This window comes from Galeopterus variegatus, unplaced genomic scaffold, assembly GCF_000696425.1.
Source record: "Galeopterus variegatus unplaced genomic scaffold, G_variegatus-3.0.2 Scaffold3047, whole genome shotgun sequence".
NCBI classification, from domain to species: domain Eukaryota; kingdom Metazoa; phylum Chordata; class Mammalia; order Dermoptera; family Cynocephalidae; genus Galeopterus; species Galeopterus variegatus.
The window spans coordinates 81,631-94,184 of record NW_007729158.1 but is presented as its reverse complement, the minus strand read 5'-3'; the positions used below and the strand labels follow the sequence as shown (position 1 = coordinate 94,184).

The window sequence follows — 12,554 nt, the reverse complement described above, 5'->3', positions numbered from 1 at the left end:
TAAAGACTGGAGAGTTCATCAAGAGTGATCCTGTTTTCTAAAATGTGAATTTAAGTATATAATTTTTATATTAAAAAGCTATTGTGTATACAAATAGTCAGGTAACATTTACAAATTTGACTGTAAATCGTGAAATTGCCACTGCAATGGCACGAATGCAATTTGGGGACTAAAGTTTACATAAATATTTTTTGTAGGAATAAGTGACAATAGGGTTTTATTTATATTTAAGTAATTTTAAGGTATTTACATATTTACATTATGTTTTAAGACACTGAAATAAATTTAGTTTAGAACATAAGAGAGGTGGTATAAATTAACAGTGCTTACTTAGATATTTGAGGTTCTATTATCTTTAGAAGTCAGTTGACAGCTCTGTAGTCCAGTTTTCTTATTTGTAAAATGGGAATGACCATACTCTTTACCTTGTGTAAATAGTATATACTATATAATACAGATATATAGAATATGTAAAAATTGTGGATGTGTAAATATATAAAATGTATAAGAAATTGCATGTGTATTATTTGCTTTCATTGCAAATAAGAGGATAATAATAGTCACTCAGATGTCCTTGCAACTTGCCTTCAGTCAGCAAAGTTTCTGATTCTCTTGCAACACCCTCTTGTATTTATCCTCAGTGTATAACACATAAATATGCATAGCCACATAATTTTTTTACCACTACAAATTGGCATAAAATGTACATTTGTACCATTTTATTTCTCTCTACTTGGCTACAGAAGGTATATTATGGCCAGGGTATTCGTAATGAGATCTCCTTATACTTCCCCAGTTGATGATTCATACAGTTTTAAAATTCATGTATAAGGTGAATTAGGGATAGAAATGAACAGACCATGACTCAGGAACTATTTATGTTAGTCTGCATATTTAGATTGCTGTTTTAATGATGCGCTTTTCCTGAATGACAAAATAAAGGAAAAACACAAATTAGTTAGACAATGTTGAGTGAAGTCCTTAAACGAAAGGTACACTATTCTGAAAGTTGCTCAGAAGATTTACATAAGTTGTTAAAGAACATTTTTTCTACTAATGAAAATTTCAGTTTTTGAAATGATAAAAGAAAATCCATTAGTCTTGTAATATGTAAATATGATTTGAGCTGTGGAACATTGTCATCTTTACATAAACTGCATATGTGATTTTAAGTTCATTTTTAGACAACAAATTATATCAAAATGTAGTCCAAATTGCAAACCTTTTAGCACTTTGAATTTTAACAATGTTCTATAATGAAATAGATGTAAGCCAGGGGTCATTTTTTGTCCAGAATTTCGGATAAGTTCATAAGCATTGCAGTTAGACAAATGTGATATATATTCCCTCATTACCTGTTATTCATAAACAAGTTCATTGCCATCACTAAATTCTTTATGGAGGGTTAACCTTAAAATATTTGACAAATTATGACATAAGAAACCTTTGGATAGAAGTTTAAAAAGAAACTAAATCCCAGAGAAGCAAGCGATAAAAACTAAAGACCTATCTGTGGCAACACCCGTGGTCTAGGGTACAACATAATGGTGTGAAATGTTATTAAGAGAACATCTGTGCCTCTTGAAACATTCCCCAAATGAATGTTTACAGCTAAGTATGGCAACTTGATTTAAGTGTTAAAAGAAAAAGGAGAAATAAATAAGTCTGGAAACAGAATGGGAAAAGATAGCTTTGCCCCCATCATGATAGGTTTCTTCTACTAGTGAAAGATTAAAGCTTGATGTATGTGAATAGCTGAGAACAGCACAGAGAAAGGTTGATTGCTTCCCCTCCAACAGTTCCAATTGATTGAAAAAAGCCTAATTTAAAGTTCTGTTTGTTCTGTGTCTTAAACCATCAGAATTCTCTTTTAGGACCGGAGGAATGCTCTGGAGGAAAAAGAATTCAAGGATAAAAAGTCGTTGCAAGCCAACAATTGTTCCTAATCCTCACAAAATGCTGGAGAAATTAAATTTATTCTTTATTGCTCAAAGTGTTACCTAGGTCACTGGGCGATGGGAAAATTGGACTGGAAGTCGAGTAGGCGCAAGCTTTGTTTTGTGTCTAGATGCTTAACCTTAGACACGACAAGCCATATTAGAGTGTTGTGGGAACTTGGTTCACAGCATTAACACCTAGACTTTTATTACCCCGGATTTATAATAGGCTGTGCTGTCAGGAGATGAAAATGTTGTGTTTACATTTCAGTGTTAAATGATCATTTAATTAACACCTAAGGGGGAAAAAAAAAAACTTGTGAAATTCTTAGCAGCTTTTACTGTTGGTTTCCTGGGAGGTTTTAATATCCATGTTTCATTGAGATTTCTTTTTGTAAGTAGAGACACAAAAGACATTATAAACTTTTTAAGGAAGATAAACAGTTTAACCTTGACTCTTTTTATCCCTAAAATATTAATTTAAATTACATTTAATATCTGATATGTTTATTGAAAAGGTTTCTAGACTAATATATTAAAAATACATCTTAATTAAACTCTTCACTTTTGTGTAAACACTTAATATGTAAGTATTATTTAATTTACATTCTAAATTTTTTACTGTAAAACATTTGAACTTACTAATTAGTTTGTCTTAAGAAGTTTAATACATTTAGAATACTAATTATAAACATTTTATATCTTTTAAACTACCACTATAATTACATTGTTCTAAGAATCTGGCTCAAAGTAGGTATTCACAGGCAAACAAATTCTATGGGGAAAAGGTACATTATTATTTAATTTGGAGATAGTTATTATCATGATGAAAGAGGTTTATATATAGACAACAGGGAAGAATGATGCCATTAATATGAAAATTCAAATTCACTTCATTAATTACTAAAAGATTAGATATTATCAAATGCCTTAATTTACTCTTGATCTTTTATGAGACAGTTAACTAAATAGTCTTGTGGCAAAGTGAGGATATTTGGAAAATGTAACATGTACTGTCAAGAACAACTGCATACTTATTAACACTTTTAAGATGTTTTTCTAACAGTATTGTTAGAATTTATATCTGTTTCTCCTCTCATTTTATGTGAATATGAAACTTCATATTCAAATATATGAAACATTTAAAAATATTTACCAAGTTACCTGCTGTTAAAGTAAAATCTTTCTTAATTTTTCCAGAAATGAACATGCTATTGTAATGTAATTTTTAAAATCTAAGTATGCTGTTTTTATTCATACTGAAACAAAAAAAAAAAATGCTTTTTATTTTTTTTTAATTTTAAATTCAAATGCCTCAGGATAAAACCTACCTTCTGTATTATTTGAGTGAGAAAGAGCGCACGAAAAATTGAATATTATTAAAATCTCTTCAAAGAAAGCCTTGCTTTGAATCAAGAATTATATTCTCATTCACAAAACACTGCTGAGCATTATATAGGCATGTGGTATGATGTTATATGCTCTCCTTACTTTTAGCAATTTTCAGCTTTTCAGAAAAACTTTTCTCATTTTTTTTTTTAACCCACATTGACCATTTTCTTCCCAAAGCTACCAGCTTCTAGTCACAAAAATCCACGACTAGAAATAAATTTTATCTCCTTTGCGTAAGGATCCACTTTTTGGTTGAGGTACTTGTAAGACACAAAATATTCAGAAGTTTAAAAGCATAAAAGAGAAAGAGATGAATAACAAAACCTGTTACTGTATAGCCAGTATATTCTAAATGATATAGTTTATTATACCAACTGATATTTGAAGCCTGCCAGGTGATGTGTGTATTGGGGGGTGGGGAGATTGGGAGACGGGCATACTGAGAGCTAGAGAAACACAAACATTTTGTGAATGGTCAAATGCTTAAAGAATAAGAATTTAGGGAAATTATAGGAAATTTCACTTAACATAGATAAATGTGTTGCTTTTATACTAAGAAAGGCAATGCTATGCTTTTATACTGAGAGTCAGTGTTAAAATTTCATGCATTAGTTATTTTGAATCTCTGCTTAGAAACAAAAAAGATTCTAGTATTCATTTTTGATAAAGTGTCCAGGTTTATCTCTTAAAAAATAGGTATAACTGTTCTATATACAATTATGCTATAAAAAATATATTTGATAGTTAGTCTAATAAACTAATTTATATATTGAGGTTGGGAGATAAGATATCTAGAAATACTCTGTCTTCTGCTGGGCAGTGATTAGTTTAACTAAAATTAACTTCCCTTTTATATCAAACTCTTTCACCTGGCTTTGAAGACTCACCATAATCTAGTTAGACATTACCACTTCAATCTTCTCATTGCTATGGCAGCATACGCGGGGTCTTCAAAAAGTTCCTGAAAAGATTTGTATTATCTTTTAATTCTGTTTTCCCACAACCTTTTTGAAGCACCCTCGTATATGCTACTGCTCAGGCAAGCAGGTTTCCCTGCTGCTGCTGCTGCCTGGAAATTCCCAGCACGTTTCTGGACTCTTTGCGTCCTGTGACAGAAGCATAGTTTACCCTACTCATATAAGCCTCAATTCTTTTATCAAACTTTTCTCAACTGCTTCAGTTACCTTCACATAATCATTTCTTACAATGGAGTGGTTATGAGTACAGACTCAGAGTGCCTGGGTTTGAATCACTTAATGTGTAACCTTGGAGGAAATGTCACTCAATTGCCTGCCCCGTGCCTCAGTTTCTCCTTGTGTAAAATGAGGGTAGTAATAAAATATACATCATGGAAGTGTTGTATGGAGTAAATTATTCACTCAGTGAACAGGGCCTAGTACAGTGGTTGGCAGATAGTGAATACTATGGATTTATTTTTGTGCTTGTTTTTGTTATTAAAACGACTAGTAGGGCCGGTCCGGTGGCGCACTGGATAAGTGCACCGCTTGGGAAGCGCGGCGGCGCTCCCGCCCAAGGGTTCGGATCCCACATACAGACCAGTTCCCGCTCACTGGCTGAGTGAGGCGCGGGAGCAACACCGAGGGTTGCAATCCCGTTGCCGGTCCCTGGTCCGGTACGGGGGCAACACTGAGGGTTGCGATCCGTTGCCGGACACGAAAAAAGACAAAAAGACAAAAGACAAAAAAAAAAAAAAAACGACTAGTATTGTTTTCTGTCTTACATAATGTGCTGCCACATATTATTCTTTAATCATAACGTGAGTTAACTTTGCAGAGACTCCTTTCTTACATTTATTTTTGTTTCACATATCTAGCCTAGTTCAGGTTGGTCAATAAATACTTTTTGACTTAATGGCTGACAGAAATTAAGTCTGAGAAAGACACTAACAATGGATTGAATTTGGAATTACATATGTTGTGGTGCTCAAGGAACACTGGATTAGAAGTCAAAAGATTTCTACTAGTTACATTTCTGGCTCTGCTGGTCACTAGCTGCAGACGCTGAACAAAGTTACTTGATCTCTTTTTGAGGATCAGTTTCTAAACTTATAAAACATGTTGTAGGTCAGATAAGAGAGGACCATGCCTGAGGTGTTGGTTCACCATCACATTACCAGAATTTAGCATAAGGCCTCCAAGCCTCTAGGGGATGTTCAGAAATAATTGAGGGAAGGGGAGGAGATCAAAATATATCTAAGATTTGTTCTATCTCTTTTTCAAAAATTTATAGGGAACTGATCACAGAACTTGAAAGGATTATAATGGTAAATTTATTCATGGTAATAAAGAAGGAATTAGAAAATTAGGTTGTGGATGAATGATTTCAAGATTGTGCTCTTTCCTAATAGCAATTTAAAAAGTAAAGGCAGTTTCTTTGCTGGATAAATATAGCCTGCTTAGGTTTTGCATGGCTTTGCTATTGAATGTGAATTATTTGAAGGCTTATGTCAAAAACAAAATAATAATAAAAAAGCGATTAAAGAAGATTTGGTGGTTATGCGTTATTAAGCGGTTATCTTGATACTCAATAGTACTTCGATAGGAGGTAAGTGGTGGACTACTGACGTAGTCTCAATAATCACCTCCTCTCAAACATCGCTAATGGTACCATGAAGAAATGTGTTAAAAATCAAACAAGGCAGATCTAGAGAGAATAATGGAGTTTGTCGATGAGGGTTTATATGTTCATATTTGTGTTATTATCTTTTCTGTTAAGAGGCTTAAAAGCAGGGACCATCATTTTTTGTAATTCTCCCTAGGAAATGCATTGTGCACACTGGACAATTAATTTTCCTGACCTTTTGAGGAGAACAGAATGTATGGAACCTGAATACCCTGAAGGCAAATGGGATCTGGAGTGTATTTCTAAGAGGCAAGCAGCTCTCTGAGTTGGTGTGGTTTTCTTCCCCTTTCTTTAAGGGAATGAATTCCACACCTAATGAATACTTTCATGGAAAGTTGTTAATCAGGTACTCCAAGTGATCACCCTGGATTCTTCTTTTATTACACAGGAACATGAGGGTATGAGAAAGCAACATAGTTACATTTGATAAAAGGAAATACCTTTATTCCTCTCCCCACCCACCGTGTAATCCCCTGGAATTTAGTTGACTGTGGGTAATTACTGCAGCAAATAATGTGTTTGAAAAAGTGAAGCTGTATGAACAAGAATAACACTTGTAGCTACAATAATTGTGTTAAAAATTACAAAGTATATCAATCATCATATTTCAGGGCAAGAGTTTTACCTAAGGGGGGGTTGGGCAAGCATTTTTCCTGAATTCCTGTCAATCTCACAATGAAGCATACACAGCAGGCATTATTACCTGTATCATCAACATTGTAGTTTGTTCTTTTCTGAGTCATCAGATATCACTCTTTTGCCCTCAGATAAGGTACTAGATCAAAATCAGATGAACATGAACTAAATGTGAAAGTGGGGCAAAGTGAAATTTAAAAGTACCTGAATTTTATTCAGATGGACAAATGCTATTCTTCAATTGCTTTCCATTTAGAAGCCATACCCTAATTTACAGAGAGGAGAGTGGTACAAAACAACAGTCTAGTCCAGATATTGCTCCTGGGTTGAAGAACACTATTCAAATGTAGGTGAACATGTTTTGATAGAGGTTTAGTTATTTTAAAATAAATGTTTTAAAGTCTTCTGTGTGATATCCTTTACATGATACTTATTTTAGTTGTATTTTTATAAGATGATTCAGTTTCAAATATTTAAAAGTATAGTTCTTCTCACTAATTCTAAGCCTACGTTTTTCTCATGCCTTGTATTTATTGCTATACTAATTTTATATTGTATTTTATTTTAAAGAAGTGATTCTTGAAATGTGCTCCCTAGTGATCCAGGAGAAAAGTATTCTGTGGTCAAATGTGTTGGGAAGTAATGGAAGTCATATCCCCTGTGGTGACTGCCATGTACGATTGTGTATTAATGTGTAAGGCATACTACAATAAAGAAATCTGTTTTAACTTTTTAAAATTCGTTTCCCAAAGTTATTTGACTATATAGGGCCACTTCCTGTTTATACCAGTTAATCCAAATAGCAAGAGCAGCCTTTAGCTGTTCCAAAGAATGAATACTTTATGTTAATTCTGATTGAGATTTCCTTAAAATAGAATCTGTTTTGGACATAGTGTGTTCAGATATAAATTATTTTTTTGTACCACTGTTGTCAGGTGCATGACTTTCTATAGTGCATTGGCCTGATAAATCTGTTCCTCCCAACCCACCTTTGAAAATGGACTTGGAATTCTGTTGTTACCTCCACAGATAGAGAAACACAGATTCTTTTGTATCAATTTTTATTAACTTAGCACCAGTATTTACTTTAGGTATTTGTTTATAGATATTTGTTGCATGCAACACACAGACACACACATACACACACACACAGCCACTACTTACCATTTTAATGACTTTAATATTTTGTGGCTTAATTCTTTCTTGCTTCTCTGCTGCTGACATTGAAACACCTGAAGTCCTTTGTGGAGCACCTGCTGTTCAATGAAGTGAGCATCTTCTAAGCTGGATATAAACTTTCAGGAGTTTTGCTCACTCTACAAAGAAGATGCTGGGGCCAAAAGCATTTTATGCACAATGTGCAGATGGTTGGGGGACTTTGAAAAAAATCTCAAAGCTAATTTGTTCAGTATTGTTGTTCCACATCCATTTTTCTAGAACTAGCTGACAAAATAACTTAGATGTGAGGGATTAGACAGGGAAGTAAAAATAGGCAAAACAGCATTATAAATCTACAAAGATGGCATTTTTAATACTCCCAGTTGGTGCTTCTCACCAGGACACTTATGCTGATCATTACTAAAAATTACTATCCCTTCTCTTCATCCCCCCAGCATGTTTCTTTGACTGCCAATTTTTATTTATATTAAATATTGGGGGCAAAGATATCAAAGAAAAAAGGAACACAAGCCTAGATTAAAACTCAAACAAAACTACTTCAAAGCCTAATATTAAATGGGTTTAATAGAAATAATTTACATCAAATTATACCCAATATTTACAAACACATTTATTCTTTGGATTTTATTAAATGCTTAAAATAATCTATTTTGCAATAGTTTATGTTCCCTCTGCATAAAGGAGAGTACCCCAGCCTTTCCTTTCCCCTTCCCTGTTTTATTTCTCTCCTTAGGCTCCAAAATCATGTATCATCCTGTATATTTTACTTATTTACCTTGTTGTCAGTCTCTCCCAATTAAAATAGAAGCTAGAAGCATTGTAAAGGTAGCGAGTAGCAGGAGATGTACAAGAAATATGGGTTGAATGAGTGAATGCGGGCTTTGCAACAGATGGCCAGAATGTGAATCCTAGCTCAACATTTACTGCGTGTGTGATGGAGAATGTTACTTAACTCCTCTGCCTCAATGTCCTCTTGTTTAAAATGGGAGTAATTAAAGTATCAGTATCACAGAGTCATTGGGAGGATTAAGTGATGTAATGCATCTGCTGCGGAATTCTGATAAAGTTAACTTTTATTCATAAATCGAATGTCTTGAATTGGTTGAGGAGAAATAACCATGCATTTTCTGTCATCTTCAAATCATTTTCTTTCTTTCCTTCTTCTGTTTTAATGGAGTTCTCCATTTTCACGGAATTCTCCATCTTTCCAGTCCTGCACCTGAGATGTTGAAAGCCTGCCTCGCTTTGCTACCAGTCGGGCACTGCTTTACTTCCTCTCAGCAGGGACCACTGTCACTCAGAGGGTGGCACCACCCTGTTTGGGGAATAGGACCCCTGCCCTTGTGTTACTGTTCAATACCAAACAATAGACACCTTCCCATATGCTGAGGTTTTTGCTTACTTTTTAATAGCACAATTAATACATAAGCCCTACTCAGCAAATTAAAAATATGCTGCTGTGACTAAGTCTAGCATTTTACTAAAATTGTTTAATACTTACATTATGATTATTAGTTTACTAACAAAATCTGCTCCATAGGTTGTACACACCTGAGGCCTTGGGCATACTTATCTCTGTTCACCATGGATCGGTGTTCACATGTCATGGGCCCTCAAATGTTTATGGGCAGAAGAAAAAACTGCAGAAGTGAAATGGCCTACTGAATCATTCTTCATGGTAATTGAGCTACAGAAAGTATCTGAAGCTTTATCTTTTTTACATCTTAGCATTTGTTCTTCCTTGATAGCATTTAAGTTTAAAGAGGATAGCAATCAGTAAACTTGTTCAATCAATATGTCTAAGTGCTTATGCATAGGTACCGATTTTTATTTCCTCACTGTGCTGTGGAGTATCTACTCTATTTATGAAAGACTGAAGAGAGGCCTATTCTATACTGCTGTTTATACATTTGTCAATTCCTTTTAATATGTTCACACATTTGTGTGTGTGTGTGTGTGTGTGTGCATGTATGCATGAACAACTGTGTGTGTAAAGAGATTTTGTTTGGTTTTGTTTAATTTACAAATAAAACCGTATTACTACAAAATTGTTACAAACTGAAATTGCTAAAATGGTAGGAAGCAATTGAGGTAGATGGTTTAATCTCATCATTTTGTGTCCTTATGTGGGTTGCTAAGGCACAGCTTACATCATTTAATATGCTTCCACAATTCTTTGCCATTCTAGAGCATGTACTTCTGACATTTTTATTAGGCTTTTGTGTTTGGTCACTGTATTAAATCCAGCAATTTATTCCTTTCCACTTAAATTGCCTCCCTCGTACAAGGGGTGGAGAAGAATTCACAGTGCCTGCACATGAAAGGCCATTATCTTATCTTAGCAAATCCTGCCACACAGACAGTGAATCATGATAGCTCGGTCATGAAATATGGAACTGTATCATAGAGGGCAAGATAGTGGGAGTGAGGCCATGATGGGGCCTAGGACGTGGGAAGTTGGTGAATCATCAGCTGCAGCAAAAGTTAGCAACCCTTTGCTGAGCCTGGCCTGAGAGACCGTTTTGGTGATGGACTGAAAGTGGCCTTCTATAGTGTGCTTTGACTACCGTGATTGACTTGTAGCTTGTAGAAACTACTCAGGAGACCCCATTGCTATTTTTTTGCCCCAATCAAAGCACCTCTTCTTTTATTTTTTTATTTTTTATTTTCTGTTTTTTTTGTAAAGAAAATATTTCAAAGAGGAGGAAGTGACCAGCTCTGACAAATGCTGCAGGCAGATCATGTAAGATGAGGCCTATGAATTCACCACTGGATTTAGCAAGGTGGAGATCCCTCACTGGTGACTTTGTTAATAGCTGATTTAGTGAAGTGGTGATGATTGGAGGGAGTTTAAGAGAAAATGGAAGAGGGGATTTAAGGCAACACAGTAACAAATGAACACAATTGAAGGTTATTTCTTATACAGTCCAGAGAAGCTCGAGATTGGAGGGCAGTTGGACATAACATTCAATTCAGTTATCCGGGGACCATACCAATGGTATTCTGCCATTTCCAACATGGATCTTGGGAAACACTGTCCGCATCAACTAGAAGAGAAAATAAGCTTGGAGGAACATGCTTGAAAGGTTTATATAGAACCGATGATGGTTTTTATGGAATACCAGTGGTGTGTTCCTAAATATTGGCTAAATGGTTTACTGCTGAAATTCCAGTGGCTATAACTCAGCCACATGGCTAGATCTAAATGCAAAGAAAGCTCAGACTGTGAGGTCAGGAAGGGAGGAATCAAATTTGATGAACAGCTGGGCAGGCCAGTAGAGAGAACTCTTTCAAGGAGTTTGGCTGTAAAGGGCAGCTGAGAAATAGTAAAAGCAAGAAAGTGTGACGGAATCAAAAGCGGATCTTCTTTTAAAGGGAAATTTACTTAAATTGTTTGTAGCAGATTATAATCAAGCAATTTAAGTACTGTTTAGTGTTCCTAAACTACTTTTTTTCTTTCTTTTTTCTTATTGAAGTATAATTGATTGCACATATTTGTGGGGTACAAAGTTGACTATCAGCAGTTGTGTACAATATGTGATGGTCAAATCAGGATAGTTAGCTTATTCATCATTATAATACATAATCATTCTTTGTGTCCATTAACCAATTTTTCATGAATTTCTCACCCCTCTCCCCTTTCCACTTCTAGTAACCACATTTCTATTCTCTCCTTTTAAAAGTTCAACATATTTTTGTGATTGTTGTTTCTTTCTTTCTCTCTTTATTTATTTGTTTATTTATTAATCCAATTCCCACTTATGAGTGAGGACATGTGGTGTTTCTCTTTCTGCACCTGGGTTATTTCACTTACCATAATTTTCTGTAGGCTCATCCATGTTGCTGCAAATGGCAGAATTTCATTCTTTTTTATGTTTGAATAGTATTCCATTGTGTATATATACCATATTTACCTAGTGCAGTCATCCATCAATGGACATATGGGTTGGTTCCATGGCCTGGCTATTGCAAATAGAGCTGCAATAAACATGGGAATGCAGGTATCCCTTTGACATGATAATTTCCATTCCTTTGGATGTATACCCAGTAGTGGGATTGCTGGGTCATATGGTAGTTCTATCTGTAGTTATTTAAGGAATCTCCATACTGTTCTCCATAACAGGTGCACTAATTTACAGTCCCATCAACAGTGGAACCTTTCTCTGTAACCTTGTCAGCATTTGATATTCTGCGTCTTTTTGGAAATAGCCAGTCTTACTCAGGTGAGATGATATCTCAAAGTGGTTTTGATTTGCATTTCCCTGATGTTTAGTGATGCTGAGCATTTTTTCACATACCTGTTGGCCATTTGTATGTCCTCCTTTGAGAGATGTCTATTCAGTTCCTTTGCCCATTTTTTAATTGGATGATGAGGATGATGATGATGGTTTACTGTAAAGTTGTTTGAGTTCCTCATATATTCTGGATATTAATCCCTTGTTGGATTTATAATTTGCAAATATTTTCTCCCATTCTGTAGATTGTCTTTTCACTGTTGATTTTTTCCTTTGCTGTGCAGAAGCTTCTTAGTTTGATATAATCCCATTTGTTTATTTTCTCTTTTGTTGTCTGTGCTTTGGGGGTCTTACTCATAAACTCTTTGCCCATTTCTACTTCTTGAAGTCTTTCCCCTATATTTTCTTTAGGGAGTTTTAAAGTTTCTGATCTTATATTTAAGTCTTTAGTACATTTTGAGTTTATTTTGGTATATGACAAGAGGTACAGATCTAGTTTCATTCTTCTACATATGGATGTCCAGTTTTCCCA

At 34.8% G+C, this 12,554-nt stretch overlaps 1 protein-coding gene across 1 annotated transcript in view; it reads left to right on the top strand.

The window, feature by feature from the left end:
• The window catches only part of LOC103599671 (slit homolog 2 protein-like), a 29,464-nt gene extending 22,118 nt beyond the window's left edge, over positions 1-7,346 (top strand). Inside the window, exon 5 of the mRNA XM_008583814.1 lies at positions 6,109-7,346. Within this exon, the coding sequence (XP_008582036.1) occupies positions 6,109-6,154 (46 nt within the window). The 3' untranslated portion in view covers positions 6,155-7,346. The remainder of the gene's footprint in view (positions 1-6,108) is intronic.
• Positions 7,347-12,554: the final 5,208 nt, after the last annotated feature.